The sequence below is a fragment of the Corvus moneduloides genome, chromosome 4, assembly GCF_009650955.1.
Source record: "Corvus moneduloides isolate bCorMon1 chromosome 4, bCorMon1.pri, whole genome shotgun sequence".
NCBI lineage: Eukaryota > Metazoa > Chordata > Aves > Passeriformes > Corvidae > Corvus > Corvus moneduloides.
Genome location: NC_045479.1, coordinates 40,784,555 through 40,803,618, shown reverse-complemented (window position 1 = coordinate 40,803,618; position 19,064 = coordinate 40,784,555). Strand labels below are relative to the sequence as shown.

The window sequence follows — 19,064 nt, the reverse complement described above, 5'->3', positions numbered from 1 at the left end:
GCCTCATCCTCTCTCCAGCCTTGGGATGGTATAGGTCAAGAGGTTGGATGTCCACAAAAGCAATAAACTACAGACACGGGGTACCCCCTCCTTAAAAACCCATTTGAAAATTCTCCTCACCCATACACTGTATCCCAAAACCATGTCCAGGGCAAACACAGGGATGGCACTGAAACCCCCAGCTAGAGCCCATCCCTGTGTTGCTCCCAAAACTATGGATACCACTTCCTCCCTCCAGTCCTGAAGATGATGGTGAGCCAGAGCTGGGGTGCTGTCATGGAGCTGACCAAGCTAAGCACCCCAGCCAAAAGCACACCCAGAAGGTGGTCCTGGCTGTACTGGCAGCCACAGAATCAGCCCAGCCATGCTCTTACCTTCAGCACTTTGCTGAATCATAACTTTACAGTCCTGCAGGTCACAAGAAAAAGCGCATGTGGGAAAGAAAAGAAAAATATGGACAGGAACACTGAAAGTAGTATCTAACAACCAGCTATCACCTTCCAAATATTTTTCTAATATTAATTTTAAGGGCAAAATCATTTGGTGGTAAATGGGGAATAAACTAAAACCAGCTGCATCCTGCTAGGCAGCTGTCAGAAAGCCAAGCAAGCTCTTTGGGTATATAGGCCTGATGTTTAAATCCACTGAAGCTATTCCAGCAGTGTCAAGCACACTGATGAGAGCCCTTTTCTAGAGCTGAAGAGGCCAATTCTAATGTTATGGTATTGCTAAGATTAGAAAGGTGCATTAGGGACCCCACTAAAATGATACAGTTTTGCAAGAAATTAATTCTATTTAGAGATTACTCACATGGCACCCATCTATTTTAGAATAAAAGGAAACCAGGAGGGCAGAGAAGAGATCTCGTGTATTGATGGGATAAGATGCCTAGCATAGTATGTAATTTAAACACCAGAGGTCTGGACTTGAGCAGAAAGGGAGGGGAGCAGCCTATAAACATAATTTAGGAAGAATGTCTTAATCCTAGAAGTAGTTAACAGATAACCTGATGGCTGACTTTGGCAGTTTGATCTAAGCAGCGAACACCAGCAGTCCTGGAGGAGGGAAAAGCTTTTTTAAGAAAGGAATAAACTTAAGAGTATGTCCCATCAGCTAGATTTTCGAGATAAGATTAATGAGAAATAGGTTGATTTGTACTTCCTGAGTTTAAAAGTGCAGATCTCCACGGATCATAATGTCCTGCCTGGCTGCTAATGTTTTTGTGTTAAAAAAGCACTACTTCTCTTTGGGAGAGAAACTGTTGCACACTGGGATAGTGCAACAGTATTTTTCCAGAGAAAATCTAAAATGTATTTTATTCATTTTATAGGATCTGAGCTATCTGCGGGGGAGGCAGAAGGATCAACATTTTTGCTGCAAGGTACTGAAAAAAATTCATCTGGAGATTTTGTAACTTTTCTGGGACAATCAGCAATTCAGTTGATATAAACATGTATTTATATATACTACTTATGATTATACTATATATTTAATAAATATGGATTTATTATGCATGAGTTTAGAATTTTTATCCTACTAATCAATCTTTGCAGAGGATAAAAAAGGATGGATTTCTTTTAATCCATTTTAGATCTCCAGACACTTCCTTTCTCCTTGCTCATACTGTGTAGCAAAGGACACACAGAAGTGTTGAGCAGCCCTCCTGTATCCTTCAGTATTCCTCATAGCCTGGTCCCTACACCCTTTCCTCACTGGGGAAGTAGCCCAAAGGCAAAGTGGGAGCCGTCCTGCTGAGTTTCACAGGCCCAAGTCTTGCCTGCAATTCTCAGGACAACACTTGATACATGCCGAGATTTGCACTTACCTCCAGACGTTTTTTATTATACCCCGCATGAATGACAGTGTTTTACCAATTATTGTTGCCTCTCTCCTTCAGCTCTTTTTGCTAGGCAGCCCAAAGTGGCAGAATGGAAACATCAGAGTGATGCTGGCCCCCACGTTTGGTGCTGTCACATCTGTTTTCGTACAGTACCTCATCCAGAGCCATGGACCCATATGCACTGCTGGGCTTTGCTGAGATATGTGCCTGAAAACAGATTACCCTGCCTGCACTCAGCAAGTGGCGCCGGATGGAGGAGATGGAGAAGAAAGGAAGCGTGTGAGACAGAGGAAGAAGGCAAATTACACCTGAAATTTTGAGTATCAAAGGGGAAAAATAAAAAGCAGAAAAGGTGTGTGAAGGAAGATGGCATTGGAATTGAACAGTGTCTTTAGCTACGCATAAATCCCTGCTGCTGCTAGGGGCAGCCTCTCCTCTCCTCTCTCCCCAGTTGTTCCCACCCTTTCAATCTAAACTGGCTGGAAATATCTAAACCAACAGAAGCTGAGATACCAGCCTGTGACAAAGTTCAGGGGGAGTCAATGAAAAGCTTGTGTGGTCAGGCAGGAACCAAGGGGACCAGCACCAGGAGGAGGGAGCCGGGAGGGCAGCTTAGGGTCTGTGCCAGGTTTGAGCTCCTGGGAGCAGTAAGGGCTGTTCAGCTTAACTCCTGTGTGGCTCAACATAACATCCTGAACCCTGCACGTGCCCACCATTCAGAGGCTTACTACATGGTCTAGAGAAGCCTATCTTAGTTGGCACCTACCTTAATGAAAAAATCAAAGCTTGTGTTTGAATGCAGTGACTCCTGGGTGAAGGCACTCTCCTGGATTTTTCCAGTGAGGATCTTGGGCTCTACAGTTGCTTCCAAGGACTACCCCTTTGGATACTCAGGTAGCTTCCACTGGACAACTTCCTTGGGCATGCAAAACTGTGCATATACCTCAAGTCATCAGCGCTGGCACCCTAAAAAATTTCAGAGCCACATTTTCAAACCCCTCTGAGCCTGGTGTCATGCAAATCTGCTGAGTGTCATGGAGAAAGATGCTTTTTCCAGCGCCTGTGAATAAGATTACAGCCCTCAGCAGGAGACACAAATGTTTCTATTAATTTCCAGATGAAGATTACTGAACTGCAGGGAACTCCACAAACACAGCTCTTCTCCATTTCATCCTGTAAAGCCATTACATGGGAAAGAGCCGCCTTTCTATTTCATCCCGTAGAGCCATTGCATGGGAAAGAGAAATATTTATTTTAAGGGTTGTTTTCTTTCTTTCTTTAGCCCCTTTTGACGGTGCATTTCCCAGAATATGGGAAATACATAAGAATTTCTTGGCTTTTTTCTGGGCCAAGAGCACCTGTTTAGCACCTATATCCCCTAACCTACATTAGGTATTGCAATCAAATGAAAACCTCACATCAGTTTCTCTAGTCAGTGTGAGCAGCCAAAGCCGCAAGTGGGCACGTGAGGAAGGCTGAGAGCCAGCTTGCACAGCACCTGGTGAGATCTTTCCTGGACATGTTGTGCCTCAGCTTTGAGAGACCTGGATCAAACCTTGATTCAAAGGCTTTATTATAGGATAAAACAAATAAAAAACCACTTTCCTTGCCTGAGTTCTTCTGTGGCCTTCCACAGCGGCCAGTCTCTCTATCTCCTGCATCTATAAACAGAATTATCCCTTGTGAAGCTTAAATGTTAGAATACAAAAGGCAACAGCACTTCAGATCTGTGCTGTAATACACTGTGTTTTCATTATTATTTTAATTCTATTTGCTTCTAGCAGAAAAGAGAAATTTTAAGAAAAAGGATTAAAGCAGCACGGGAGAGAGAAAAAAAATATAGATAGTGAACTTTTCTTCACTAATTTTATTAGTAAATTACAGTAACAGCAATTTAAGTGCTAATTATTGAGAAATAATCTTTTTACTCTTAATTTCATACCCCTGAGCACAGCATAAATCAGCACTGAGGAAAACCATTAGTTCCACATCAATCTGCAGAGAGATTCAATAAAACTGTATTAATCTTGGATTACACCTAATTGCTAAGTCTCACCCTCCTGTTCTGTGGTCGGTTCCTACCCTGGAGTTACAGCAGCTGGGGACTTGTTTGTAGCCACAGGGTTCATGCTTGTCTGAGCTGCGTTAGCGTTCAGAAAGGCTTGCGCAGACTTGCTGCAGCATTCCTGAAAGCTTTGTAGGAATTGAAGTACGTGAAATCACATTCATACTTCAAAAGGCCACAGTTTATAAAATGTGGTACAAATGCAACCAAAATCAGAATAGACTTCTCTATACTGGAAAGAATCTTTCTAAACCTTTGGGGAAGCGAACCCTTTTGTTCTGGTACTCAGCAAGTAGAATTCTCTTCCCACGTGCTCCTAAAGCAGTTTTGCTACAGATCCACCATATTTATTGAATAAAGCTATAAGGCAAAAGAGTCTTTTTGTTTATGAGCATTTTTTTGGAGAAGCACAAGTCACAAAGCAAAGACCAAAGCCACACACTGAAAAGAAAAAGAAGTTAGTGGGGAAAAAAGAACGGCATGTTTTAGGTGGGAAGTCTTTTGGCGGCAATTTAGAAAAATGTTTTAATAAAAAATTAATTACTTTATCCCAGTAGACAATGTTTATAAACATTAACAGCTTCATTACAAATGCTGGTCTCATAGTATTTTAGCAGTCACATCAGAGTACTTTGAAAGGAGGTGTAGGACTTCATGCTAATGGTGAAACCCATCTACGAAGTGCTTTTAGAAAAAAAGAATAAGTCTCTGAGTTTTGCCTGTAAGCTCACAGGACCCAGGATTTCCTCCTTCCCTGGAGAGAGTAGAGTATATATGACACCAGTTGGTTCTGAGTGCTGACCAAATACAGGGTGAATGGAGGAGACTTTTTTCATGGATGGGAGCAAGAGACATGGGGAAGTGCTATAAAAAAGGGTGCTGGGATGCACTTTTTTCCTAGGATCCTTCCTGCTTCTATGCTAAAGACCCAGGAGAGGATCGTCTGCTGCCCATGCTCAAAACAGAGCCACTCCACCCTTGCTGTGTTTTGTTGCAACCATCCAGGTGATGGGAGCAGAGACATGTTAGTGGGGTTGCCTGGTTCTTCACGCACATGGAGGGACAAGTTGGTGGGGAGTCCACGCTGTTGGACCAAACCATGAGGGCAGCAAGAGTGCTCATGACAGCAGCAATGTCCAAAAGAGGCAGTGGTAGAAGCATAGAGCAGAATCGATGTTTTCTGATTTGTATTTCCCGTAAAACACTAGCTCAGGAAACACATACAGTATCTCACAGGTGGTGGGTTAGCATAAAGCTGTTGGCTGCCTCCCCCAGATGATTTAAGAGCCCGCACTGCAGGTGAAGGCACTGATCTTTGCAATTTCCAGTCACTGCCAGTCTCTCACACCACTGATGCACCCTGTCATAAGCCCTCTGCTGAGGACAAGTGCTGAGCTCAGGGACACTTCATCTTTCAGGGCAGGAGAAAAATCTTCCCTTTTCCCCTCCCTCTCTGCAGCGCATCGGTCTCTAGGCCTGCTTTGTGTCACCGTGGATCTGCAGCAATGGATCACACTGGAGGGACTTAAATCCATATCAGCAGGGACATCAGCAGGACTGTGGTGTGCAGGATCTATCTCTTCAGCAGAGCTCAAGTGACAAGTACAGGTCTAAATAGATATGGCTAAACATGACTGTGGTACCAAAGTTACGGCATTCACCTGGATGGGGTAGGTTTGGATTCCAGTCCCTAGATGATTTCCGGTTTTCCTCTCATGACTTACTACTTGGCATCTGTTCTGGACACTTTGCAAATCCTCATCTCAACATCCCTAAGCATTCACACACCTTCCTGACGTCTTCTTCTGGGAGGTGCCAGGGATGGACGCTGAAATAGTGGTGGTCTGACTCTCTCATGCCATTGGAATGGCACCACTAAAGCAATTCATAAAGTGATTTCTCTTCACATACAACAACTGTTCAATTGCTGAGTATATCTGGACTGAACACATATTGAAACAGCTAAACACACACCAAATATGGCCAAGAAAGGCTTGATCATAAATACATCAGTTGTGGAATAGTTTCATAGCTGTGTGTGATCTTAAAGTTTTGGGGAGAAGAGGGTTAGTTACATGGGATAGTTACTCGATTGTAAAGGAATTTAATTTCAACTAGTAATCAGAAAAATAAATCATGTTTCTGGTACTGTAAAATTAAAATTTTAAAACAAAAATGGTGATGAGTGTATTATGGGATGGGAAGAGGATGAGAACACTGAGTCACACCAGAGCTGGTTTTAAAACATTTTTAGCTGAAGCAGTCACGTACCATTGCCTTAATTTGGCAATATGTGCAGAAAATGGCTCCCACCAAGGACAAAAGGCAGGCTACAGTCTGCCACCAAGCATGCTTGAAAGGATGTCAAGGTCTGGATAGCCACAGGTAATAACAGTTTATCCCAATAGGGCTCAGGGGTGCACCCAAACATGCCCCGTATATCCTGGACTCCATAAACCACTAAACTCCTGCGTCAGCCCTTTGCACCAGACAGCCCAAGGACAGATGTTCATTGCCATGAGCCATCATGTGTCCCCTTAGTCCCAATCCACGGGGTCTTCGTAGTGCTTGCCTATGGGCTGAGCTACTGGGACTTCCCCTGTGCAGCCAATGCCTTTGCTGGAGACCACTATTTTTTAACATATTGTAACACTTGTAAAGCACTTTGCAAAAATAAATCTTTTCATTATTTGTGACATTTCCCCCACCTGTTCTCTCAGTGTGATAATACACTTTTAAAATAAACATTATCAGTTTATACCTTCATTAAAACTCCATATATGCTCTTCTATGTCCCCAAGGCATTTGCTGAAGTCATAATTGCTACCAGTGTGTGACGTAAGAATTCAAGCTCGTAAAACCCGTTCACAGACACTTTGCAGCATATGCCGTTTATTTGGGCTTCCATTAAAGGTATTGTGCTGCCATACTTTGTAACCATAAAAGAGTAAATAATTTCAAGGGATTTCTTGATAGGTGGTTTGTGTTTTAAATGGACTTGGGCTATGTGGGGAATTGCTGGCAAAAATGTACTTAATTGACCCATTCCTGTGTCTGTCCTCTTGACTCTTGTCTCAGCCTTGCAGGTACATTGCTCCTCTGCAGGGTGGTTTGACTGGGGTGGAGAAGGAAGCTCTTGGAGATGACAGCTGTCAATACAGTCATCAGCAGAAGGCTGCCTACACCCAAGGGTTTTCCGCCAGACCCAGAGCAGGGAAACAAGCCATGGGGAATGCTTGACTCACTGTGCTAAGCATTAAAAAGACACAGGGACTACTGTTTCATTATTCAGGCTGTTTTAGTTTTATTCATCATTATATCATTACCAGAGATAAGCAGAAAACATGTAGACCCACATGTAAGCAGCAAATCATGCCCCTGATCAAATGCAGAGCACATTTACTCTGACTTTGGTGCATTTGCCATTCCTAGTCTGAGTATTTCTGAATATTATAAACCAGCAGTTTTATCTCATCTTTCTGCTTCCTACCAAAGAAAGTTGCAACATTGCAGACATTGAACTGAATAACTGAATGTGTATGGATAATTCCACTGAATTCAATAGAATATGCACTTCTGGAGACTAACGTGTATTTAAAAAAGCTTGCAAATGGTGGCTTACACTAACAGACTTATCTTTCAACGAGATTTAATAAATGGCATTGCTAATACTGTCACATAAAATCACATAATTTTTTCCCCTTCCCTATTTTGGAATGAAAGTATGCATAGTAGAAACCAAACAGAAATACAGTGCATCACTGCCCTTCTTTTGCCAGATTGCAGAAATGTTCGTTGTAAGCCAACATTTTCCTCATTTGCCTTTGTTGCAAAATGTAACAGATGAATTTTGTGGCACTAAATCATAAGAGAAGACAAACGGCATTGAATTAGAAACCCAACACCTACTGCTGGCAGCAAACCCAGCATTTCAGCAGACAGTTAGTACATTTGGTGTTTGCAGCTCCAGATACAGTCTCATTAGAAACTGGTTCCAAACATGCATGCTGCTCCAACAAAGGCAAGTTAGATACAAAGAGAACACAATTCTAGTCCTGTTGTAACTGCTGGCAAACTCCCACAGATTTCAATAATCAACTAGATTGGGTCCAAAATGCAGACATTAGATATACCATGAAAGAATGACTGTCTGGAATTTATTATGTAGCAGATATGCCACCAAACTGGAAATTTCACATAGGAAGAAAAAAAAAACCACATTGTGTATTTAGCTCGGATAGGTTGGAAATGATGTAATAGAAGCATTATGATTTATAACAAATTTATAAGCTATGCAGGCAAGCTGTTCTCTGGGGATATATGTGGTAAATGAGGAATACCAGTGGCAAATAGAATTTACATCAAAGCAATCCTGCAAACCTCAAACACTTATTACTCTATTTGTGACCTTTGTTAGTACACAGAAGTAGAATACAGCTTAACATAATGTTAATATTTACATAAAATGAAACATTTCTGTTTAAGCAATTACTGAAAATGAGATTAAAACTTTGTGTAAGCTACACAGCGTGTATTTTTGACATTATGCACCATTGTTTGAAAGCGAGTTGCTTTTAAAGGAAGATGTAAGTTTATTTAATTTATAGGCCTCAATGCAAGGGGTTGCTTATCTAATAAAGTATCTGTGGTGCACCTCAGAGGGTACTAAGTGAAGTATGTGTAATGTGATTGCAGGCTTGGGCAGGTCTTCACCCCTCTTTTGTGGATGTTAGCCCACATAGCAGAGAGTACCATGTCATTTTCAGCTAATGGCAAACTCCTGCAGAGACATGGATTTCTGTGTGCTACCCCTAAAATTAAGTTACTTCATGCCCCTAAAAGGGGGACAGCAGCAGTCTCAGGGTAGTTTCCAGGGAATTTTTCCTGATATTTTGCAGGTTTTTTATTACCAGACCTGGTCTATGAAGAAATAGTGTAGTAGAAAATACAAACAATCTCAGGGGTAACTCCCTGCATGGCACTGGCACACTAGGCAGTAAGGATTTTGTACTGGTACCTGGTAACAGAGGAGTGTGAAGGGAGAAAGAGGGCTAGAGGAGTAAGGAGCCCCTGGCAGGGCCATGCAGCAGGTCACTCTCTCCTTTGGCTTGCACAGCTTTTCTATGAGATAACCAGCAAAAATATTTATCATCTCACCTCTTTTCAGCAGGGCTAATTTATTAAAGCTTTCTGGGCCTTGCACCAACCCACAGTGTCCAGGAGACCATGGCAGCTGCCAGGCTGGAGCAGTCCTGGCTATGCTCCACCGATGAATGTTCTGACCTCATGCTGAACAATCAAGGCCTTTCTTTTGTGGATGATGGATTTTGCCCATCTTGCTTGCATCGACTGAGCTTTCCTCAGAAAATTCTAGGAATTCTGCTTCCTTTTCCTCTCCCTGATTAAGTTTTCTAGATTAAGAGGTATGTCTTGCCAACGATGCACTAGTTTGTCCGAGCATCACTGGATCCAGGATATGCTCTTTTTCTAGGTATGATCAGGAGTCCAAAGTAGAAAAATGGATGCCTTTGAGAACACTAAAACACTGCAAACCTTGTAGATGATAAACTGTCAGAAGAAACATGGTTGTAATAAATGCCTCCTTGTAATAAATGCACGCTGTTGCCAGCAGGTTGAGGCAGATGATCCTTTCCCTCAGCACCAGAGAGGCCACACTTGAAGCACTGTGTCAAGATTTGGGCTCCCAGTAAAGACAGACATGGACATGCTGGAGAGAGCTCAACCAAGGGCCACAAAGCTGATGAAGGGACTGCCAACACCTCTTCTGTGTGGAAAGGCTGTGAGCTGGGACTGTTCAGCCTAGGGAAGAAATGGCTGAGAGAGGGGATATTATCAATGTGTATAAAACACCTGAAAAGAGGGTGATAAGGAAGACAGAGATGAGCTCTTTTCACTGGTGCCCAGTTATGGGACCAAATTAAAACACAGGAGATTTCTCCCAGAAATTAGGAAACACTTTTTCACTTTGAAGGAGACTGAACACTGGCATAGGTCATTCAGAGAGATTATGGGGTCTCCCATCCTTGAAGATATTCAAAAGGCACCTGGACACAGTTCTTGGCCATTCCTCTAGGTGGCCCTGCTTGGGCAGGGGGCAGGTGGGTAAGATGTCACTCAGAGTCCTTTCCAACCCCAACCATTCTGTGATTTAGTGACAGCCCTGACAGCGTACCTCATCCAGTGATCCTGTCCGCATCTCGAGATTCTCAGACTCTTCAAAAGCCCTTGGGGACACACTGAGCTTCTAAAACACTGAGTTCTTTACATACCTACATATCTTAATGTCTGTTTGTATTTGTGCACTGTGTCTCTTTAAGCATAAGAAAAGCACTGTTGTTTTGACTTGTAGTTTTCATACTGAGAAGAGTGAATTGGAGTTGTGCCAGGTGATCCCAGACTCCTTAACTTTTGATAGAAGTGAATATATTTTAAAATATGGTTAGGTATGGTATATCATAGAATCATAGAATGATTTGAGTTGGAAGGCACTTCAAAGATCTCTGAGCTCCAACACCACTGCCATAAGCAGGGACAACTTTCACTAAACCAGGTTGCTCAGATCCCCATCCAACTTGACCTTGAACACTTCCAGGGATGGGGCATTGGTTGTTTCTCAGCAGCTGGGACATAGTGAAGGATGTCTGCTAACCTACTGCAGCTGTTTTCCATGGAATAAAACAGTGACCTGCTCTGCCTTTCACATGGAAGTGGCAATATATGGTCAGAAAATGAGAGGTTCCGACAAAAAAAAAAAAAAAACAAGCAAGAATCAATGTATGTATTCCTTATTCTAAACTGTTCCCCTGAAAACCATAAAAATGGAACATTGAAAACTACCTCATCCCCTACATCTCTGTGTTTTTCTAAAACTTGAAATACATTCTGTGAGAGACTCACACACTTTTTAGCAAAACCTCCTTGATCACATTTCACAGGAGACCAACCATTCGTTTTGACCACACAAGTGAAATGAAACCAACTGTAGGAAGTTTTATTCATCTCCAAGTCCTATAGACCTGATTCAGGCTGCAAATTCCTCCTCAGAGGAGGGTTTGAGTAGCAATGAGTCATACAGTAAGCCAGTGTCTCCAGGAGCTGTGTACAACATCCTAGGGCAAAGGAATTGAAGGAAACTGGATCAGAGCATTCAATCTTGGTCCCTTAGTCCAAAGAGCAATGGTCTGAGTGTGTTATTCCACTAAGATCACTCCTGTCATCCTTCTAATATTCAGTCACCCAGCAGGAGACTGAATAGTTTTTATATACCATGAAAACAATGGTACATTTATCTCTGACTTAATCAACAAAGGCAAAGAAGGATGCTACAAGGGCAAGCTATTCAAACACAAGTGTAATGCTGGATGTCAAACAATAACATATTGTAAGTAATACCAAAAAGGGTTTACTCCTATAGCAACACTTAAGGAAAACATATGATAAAAATAAAAATTATTTCCACAACCTTTTCACCACTTGTTCCATGTGGGAATGATAAGTGATACTCCTGCTCTGCATTTTTAAAGAAATATTCCTTGCAAATTATGCATTACAAGCTTTGTTCACTGAGCCTCTATTATGCGTGTGTTCTCAGTTATTACTTTTCTGAAACATGAATTGTATTGTGAACATCAGTGTGTAAACTCCACTCGGGCTCATTTAAAGCCATTTCAAGGGGCTGCTTCTATCCCTGAGATCTACCAGAACCAAGCGAACAGTTCGTTTTGAGCCATCTTGTCCTAGTTGCCATTTAAGCACAAATACTCCAATTTGTTCTTTTCTAAATCAACACCGGATGGATCATTAAATAACATACATTCACTAAACAGATTGTGGTCATGATCTGCATCAAGGCACTGCCAAGAACATATATATGTGTAGTCTTGCTCAGTTCTGTGCTCTGGCTAAGATTTTTAAGCCTGCGTCAATTCACAGCAATAGTTTTGCAGCCAGAAAAAAGTGGATGAGCAATGCATTTTGTTTTATTAAAGGATTCTTCCAGCAGCAAGACACATGTCTGCATCAGTACGTTCAATAAGCAGAAATATTACAGCATCTTGCATTTCTGTGCTTTTCATCAGTAGACCACAAAAGCTTCATTTGCAAACTTGGATTACTCAGTTGTTGCTACAGCCTTTAAAAGAGGTAAAAGTGTATGATGGCTCTGGTACAGATGGCTAAACTGATGCTAGGAGTGCTTGAGGGCATGAATATATTAGCTGCAATCACACCTTTGATGGCACACGGACATAAAGACTTGCTCCAACTCACACAGTCAAACTGTGGCAAAGCTTGACACAAGATCAACAGCAACTCCTTTGTTCTAGTCTGGCCTCCTTGGGCTGGGTTTCATTACACTACTTTCCTCATATCCCTTTCTCTTAAATACTGGACTAGATCAGGCAATGAGATTTTTATGAACTATAAAGTCCTCTTCTCAACTCCCTAAATCATTTTTAAAAGATGGATGGTTCAGTGATAGTATCCTGTGTTACTAGCCTGCCCTCACAGTTAACAAGGCTGCTGTTTCTTCTGCTTGTCCCTGTATTCCATGTTGCCAAAAATAGCTTTTAAATATCAGACTTCGCTTGCACAAAAAGCAGGAATTTTAGCAGAGCAGAAAAGCACAGAGCAAAGAGGTATTTTCCTCCTCTACTTTTCACTGCTCTCAGAGTTACACCCAAGTTTATCTGGAACTGGGAAGTGCAAGGGAGACTGGGCTTCATTGTAGTAACATTGCTTTCTATGTTCCTTTTTTTATTTAAGATTTTGAGCTTTAAATCAAAGCCACACATTTTCAAGTGGCCAGACCTAAGTGCCCCTTAACCTTTCCTAGCCTGCGGTAATCTGGCAAAAGGATCTTCTTCACACTGTTTTTTTTATGGTTTACATTTAAATTCAGAGTTGATAAGGTGTAAATTTTTTTCTACTGTAAATCAAGATACCCTTGTCTTTGGTATTAACTCCAAATTGTTGGTCTGGATGTGAACTTCACACTGATTCCTTCCTCTACCCTGGCTGACATTTTCCTATTAATTTCTTTTTCCATTTCATCATTCATTGGCTGATGAACCTATAAATACACTTCATCTGCTTTTACTTTGCTTTTTAAGCATAAACCAATACTGAACATGTTGACTTGATTATGTCCAGAGGCAAAAGAGTTGCATGCTTCTTAAGTCACAGCAATAGCTTGAAACTTGACTTTCTGCTCCTTTGGTCCATCAGGATAATCAGTGGGTCACCTCCTCCTACACCCAGAGTAAACAGTGTCATGCAGAAGAAATGACATCTTTGAAAACTCATTAACACCATCACTGCTCACAGCCAAGTGGAGCAGAGGGCAGAAGAGCGCAAGAAAGTGGTAAATAGTGACCACGTGCTCCCTTGCTCCCTTCCCTGGTGCACTTCACAGGCTGCAGGATTTTCCTTCCCTGCCCCTCCCGAAAGACCTCTGCCCTCCCTGATTTCTACTGCTGTATAGCAACCTATTCTTTCTGGGAGGTGCTGTCAGTTTTACCCATAGCCTGTCCATGCACTGACATCCCCCACCTAAATTAACACTTCCTTCCTCTAACCTTAGTTTTCAGGCACCCTTCTTGAATAGAGCCACTTGGCTCAACTCATGCAGAGGTTTAGAACCTCTGCAAGTATCTCAAGAGGATTGTTCACATCTAACTTTTCTCTGGTGACAGAGGTTAGATAGCTCAGTGATTTTTAAAAGGTGCACTTTGTCAGCATCTTTGACCTTTGCCTGGTGAGACCACCACAGGCTCAACTTGAGCAGCAGTCATTGCCACAGCCCTGTCCACAGCTGTTGTGGCTTGCCAGTGAGCTCCAGAATGGACAGTGCTCTGTGCAGGCAACCCTTGGCTAAGGGGCTCAGGGGGCTGGCAAAGCATCATGACATGGCACTAAGGTCCTCATCACTTGCAGGAGGAAGCTCCTACTTGGGCAGTGCTCCCAAAACTGCTCCAGACAGAAACCCATACCAGCCAGCACTTGCAACTCAAAATTGCTCAAAATGAGATATGCTGAGCTGAGAAAAAACTGTACCCACATCTGTTGAAGTTTCCCTCTGCAGGAGGGCAGTAATGAGCAGCAGGCATCAGGCTGGAGAGGTAGTTCCTTATCCAGCACAACTGCAGCCGCACTAGAGTGGCACACAGAGGTAAACTGAATGCGGCAGGCTGTGGGAACATAACGTGTCCTGCAGTGTATTATCACAAGCTCTTCTTCTTGACTCTCTCCTGAAGCATTTTTAAAAGGAGAATAATTTGAAAGTAGATGTCCTGAAAGAAGAAATGTAAAATCTGTGGTATATTATTCTTAAGAATTGCAGATAAGAATCAGATTGAAAAAAGTGGTTCACTTCTGATATTGATTAAAATTACCTTTTGCATTACATCTACATACATTAAAATTACATTTTGCATTATCTTCACTTTTCCAGATGGTTTAGCAGATTTAAACCCTTCAAAGAAGTAGTCTCTGTTAGCGAACATATTGCAACAACCTTGATCAAATGATAGCTCTGTTTTAATGCAAGTACCACAGCAAAAATAACATTCTTCCTATATCAGCAATTACAGACAGAGAAATTGATCCAAACCCCAGAGAAAGCACAGAAACTTTACCATTGGTGACAGGGTTTTGGATTACATACTCATTTTGTATCAGGTTCCAGTGCTGTGCAATGTATCTATCAGAAAAGATGATTATAACCCTTCTCCAAATGATGTTTCCCAGGAAAAGCATCAATTCAGCCTCCATTCAGCCTGCTGGAATAACCAGATGCAAAACATCCTCTTGAAAGTGTGTGAGTGCTCCTTCTCTGTTGTGAGTTTAGTAATGCGTGTTTAAGCTGCTGCTGAGAGCTTTCCTCCAACTTTCATCGAAGGGGACACTGGGTCCTACTTTAAGGAAAAAATCTAAATCAGGCCCCTTTTCAGATTAGAAAACTGTAGTTGGTTTTACTTTGTTTACATTTAATTACATGATCGGTTGTATTCTGGTCATGAATGGCGTTAAAATAATCTATCAGTAATAATAAGCAAATAAATCAAAAGCACGCAAAAAAAAAGAAAATGGGGCCAAGCTTCTAGAATTCCCAGATGAAATGATAGTAAATCCATTGTCCTTCCTTACAACATTTTGCAGATTTCAACAGAAAAGGCATATGAAGCTGAGGCTCTGATAGGGAGCTTGGCCCCTTTTCCCACTGGCCTTCACAGTACTGGAAGTTGTTTCTTCCAGATGCTTGTCAGTATCTGTAGCACAGTGGCTTCCTTAGAAGAAACTTTCAAAGGGAAGAGGTACTAGATTTGTGCTATTTTTCTATATTTTATTGTGTGTGAAGGTTATTCAGAAATCTCCATAGTTTCCATTGTTCCCTCCCATTCATGTGATCAGTAAAAGTCATACTTAACCCAATTCCAGCAAAATGAAAGGGATGCCTTTCCTAGACAACAGCAGACCAGATGCTTTGTGGTACCAAATTTCCACTCCCAGATTTCCACCCCAGCATCATCTTCTTGCAGCACAGAACACATGCTTTCACCACCACACTTGGGCACAGCTGTACCCCCATCCCCATTAGCACTTAAGCAGTTCCTCAATGAGAGGTCCCAAAAGGGACCTTCAGCTCTTTCCAGGATATTTCTTTCATACAGTTGTTGTTTGCTACCCTATTGTTCCCCTTCTTCCTCTTTCCTTGTCCCTTCTACACCTGTCCTCTTTTTCCTGCCCTATTCCCCAATAGTGCTTCTCTTTCTTTTCCACTTTTCTTTTCCACTTAGCTGCTCCCTTCCTAAGTAGGACCATGACAAAGGGAGACACTAGTGTGGCTTTTGTCACCATCCTTATTTGAGCAGAAGGTGACAACAAATTCCATTGCATCTTGCTAGCCTGGGTGACGTGTCATTGCAGGTGCAGTGCCTTGACCTGGTGGCACAGGGCTCTGTGGAACATGGACTCTGAGATCTCACTGAGAGGCACGGCTCTGACTTCCAAGACAACCCACCACCAACAGGGTGCAAGGTTGGCTGCTGGTAAGTGCCATGGCCATGTCATGGCAGCAGGTTCCTGGACTTCCCAAAATGCATGATCTGAACAGGACTGTGCAAGTGAAAGCAGCTCAGCTTTGATTCCAGCACTCAAACAGCAACACAATTATGGCAACAGAGCATCCCTCTGGAAGAGCTCAGCTTGTGACTTGAGAGCATGTGTCTCACCCAACCCTACGGTTACCACTGTGTCCTCAAGGGAGACATTTTGGCTTTAATACTTCTGTAAAGCTCTTGCATGTCAATACTGTGGCTTTACAACAGTGCTCTTCACTAGCCATGCAATACCAGTTTGTGAAATAGCATAAAAATCCTGTGCAGAGAGAAGAGTCGAGTGCATTCTCACACTGACCAGAATATGGAGGCCTTGGAGAGTGGGTGGATGCCAAGTCTGTGGAAGGATTAAAAACACAATGTACCCAGTATTGATATGTTCTTGCAATATACAAAGTGCTGCAGTATGTCACCCGGCCTGACTGCTTCACGTTATTTATATCTGCCTACGTGGCTGATTCATGTCTCCTGAAAACTTATTGCCACAACCTTGCTTTGAAAGGAATGCAGTGTCCCACTCCCCCAGCAGCTCCTGCCGGACCTCTCCTTGTCTCACTTATTCATTCATTCCTTGCCAAGAACAGCACAGTGATGTAATAACGAAATGTGCTTTGAAATCAACATGATATAAAGGACTTCTGCAAGGCTTCAGGCCGGCAAAGCACTTAAACACACGTGTGACTTTAAGCATGTGAGTGGTAGTCCCGTTGGTTTCAACAACACTACACATGTGCTTAAGTGCTTTGCTGGATCAGGGCCCACATTTGACAGACAACTCAGGTTATGCCTTAAACAAAGAACCTCTTTGACACAAGATTTTTAGCAGAAAAAGTTGGAGTTTCATGCAACCCTTGGAAGAGTCAACACTGAGCCCACAGGAGCTGATAGAGGGATTCCCATCAGTTTCGTTGAGGTGGGGCATTTGCGCTGTGATCATGTTGGCTGTTCTGCCCTTCTGACTAGGTAAAAAAAAAGACACCATTAGTTTTTAATCAAAAGATCACAAATAAAAATAGCTGACTTTTAGTGTTTACAGGCCATGTATGTGGTAGCAGTGAAGATTTTAGACATGTTATTCTTGCAGGAAAGTCTAAAGAAATTATTATCTTGTCTACAAATATAGACCTGTCAAGGTTGAACAGTTATGTTCAATGTCATCGTAAGCAAAACTGACATTTTATTTACTCATTTGTACCACCAGAATGTCAGCTCAGCAATGATTAAAGCTGTCAGTAGAATCAACAAATAGTGTAAAAACAGAGAGCTGCCAGTCCAAGTTTCTGTTTCACTGAACATGTTAATTTGAGTGAAACTTTGCCTGGATGTTTTGATGGTTTTGTAGCTTATTTTCACTAATTAATTTGCTTGTCTATTATCCTCTGGAGGAAAACAACATAACTGACAAATAAAATGGCTCTCAGTCAGTCAGTCAGTCAGTCAGTCAGTTCTCCAGAGGAAATCCTGTGCGACTGCTTGTGAATTTCCAGCTGATCTGTAATTTTGACTAGAACCATTTTTTATGCTGTTCAGATTTCTGTCAAGGAGTGGAAAGTCACCTGTCTAAAGAAGAGATTAATCTAGGTTTAATCTCAGGGAGTTGATATGCTTGAAAGAAATGACCTGTACTGTTAACCTGTAGAGAGAGATGTGCACTGCAGAGGCTTTTGGAAGATTTGCCTTGCCTGTTTATTAAAAACAAGGAGAAAGAAAGAAGAGGGAAAACAAGGAGAAAAAACTACCCTGGCTTTTCAGATTTCTTCTAAAACCTCAAATCTTAGCTCAGGTTTTTATTGGTTTTTTACACACAAAATTTAGTGCTGGAAGCCCTTAAAGCCAGGTTCATATAAACAGTTTGTTCTTATTGCTAATGAGAGAGAAGATTTTTTCCTTTGATTACATGGTCGCAGAATGTAATGCCACTAAATCCAAGATGCATGAAAAGGCAGATACAGGACTATTTCTCAAAATTAGTTGCCAGTGCAGAGTTTCTAGACAAAGAAACATCATTGCATTCTAGGTACTGTAACATAGTAGCTGTGTGACTCATTTAATTCGCGCCTATGACAGCTATTGACTTTCCTGAGGACGGTCTCCATCGAACTAAAGCTACATGTGCTTTTTAATAGAATAAAAGGAAGGCACTTGCTGCACTGTGTTTATTGAGAAGTTATTCAGGCAAGCATCAAAGCGATAAGTAAAGCAATCCCACTTGCATGCAGGCAGGCCTGATCCTGCAGGAGAGTACCTGTGCCCAGAGGCATGGCTCCATCAAGCTGCTGCTGGAAGGAAAACTGGAGGACTGCTGTGTGACACCACCGGCTTTTGGCAATTGCACTTCACTTCACTTCACTTCATGTGCCGACTTGTTGGCAGGGCCTGCCCTTTTATCACAATTCTTACATTAGATCTGGTCAAAAATAGATCACGTAAGTATGCCACTGAATGTCTGATGTTCACAGGCTGGTTTCCACCATGGTAGCAGATAAGATTTTTGTGGCTTCAAGCAGTCATACCATAAGTACCTTATGGCATTCAGAGTCAAAAGTTTATCTCATTCCTCTCAAAAAGTCCAGAAGCCAGGGAGAGCTTAATTTATTTTAAAAAGTAGTCTTAATTCTTTTTACTGTGTAAAATCACTTGCAGTCATTACTTGCCATGTTTATAAAATCTCCTGGAAAAAATAAAAGCCATCTGCACATCCTAAAACACCAGAAACCTCTCCTTTTACTTACAGAGTTTTACATAAAATTACTGAAGAAGATTAAGTCTAAAAAATTATTCCATGTTTTCCAATTATGAAACACTGTTTTAATTTTAATTTCTGTCCACAATCCTGCCTCACTTATATTCTTGGACCGCAAAAGTTGCAGTAACATTTACAACATGTAAGCCATGTTTTTGTGTTTACAGCTGAGTATGTAAAAAAGTGCCAACACAGCGTCACCCAAGCTTTTTTTTCCAAAGAAAATTTGGGTAAAGGTTGAGTACAAATTTTTGTTTAAACTTCTCTTTTCCATGCAAA

At 41.9% G+C, this 19,064-nt stretch overlaps 1 protein-coding gene across 1 annotated transcript in view; it reads left to right on the top strand.

Annotated features, from left to right (window-relative positions):
- HMGA2 (high mobility group AT-hook 2) overlaps positions 1-3,882 on the top strand; it is a 134,695-nt gene extending 130,813 nt beyond the window's left edge. Inside the window, exons 5-6 of the mRNA XM_032107287.1 lie at positions 1,331-1,381; positions 1,898-3,882. Coding sequence (XP_031963178.1) covers positions 1,331-1,381; positions 1,898-2,038 — 192 coding nt within the window. The 3' untranslated portion in view covers positions 2,039-3,882. The remainder of the gene's footprint in view (positions 1-1,330; positions 1,382-1,897) is intronic.
- The last annotated feature ends 15,182 nt before the right edge of the window (positions 3,883-19,064 follow it).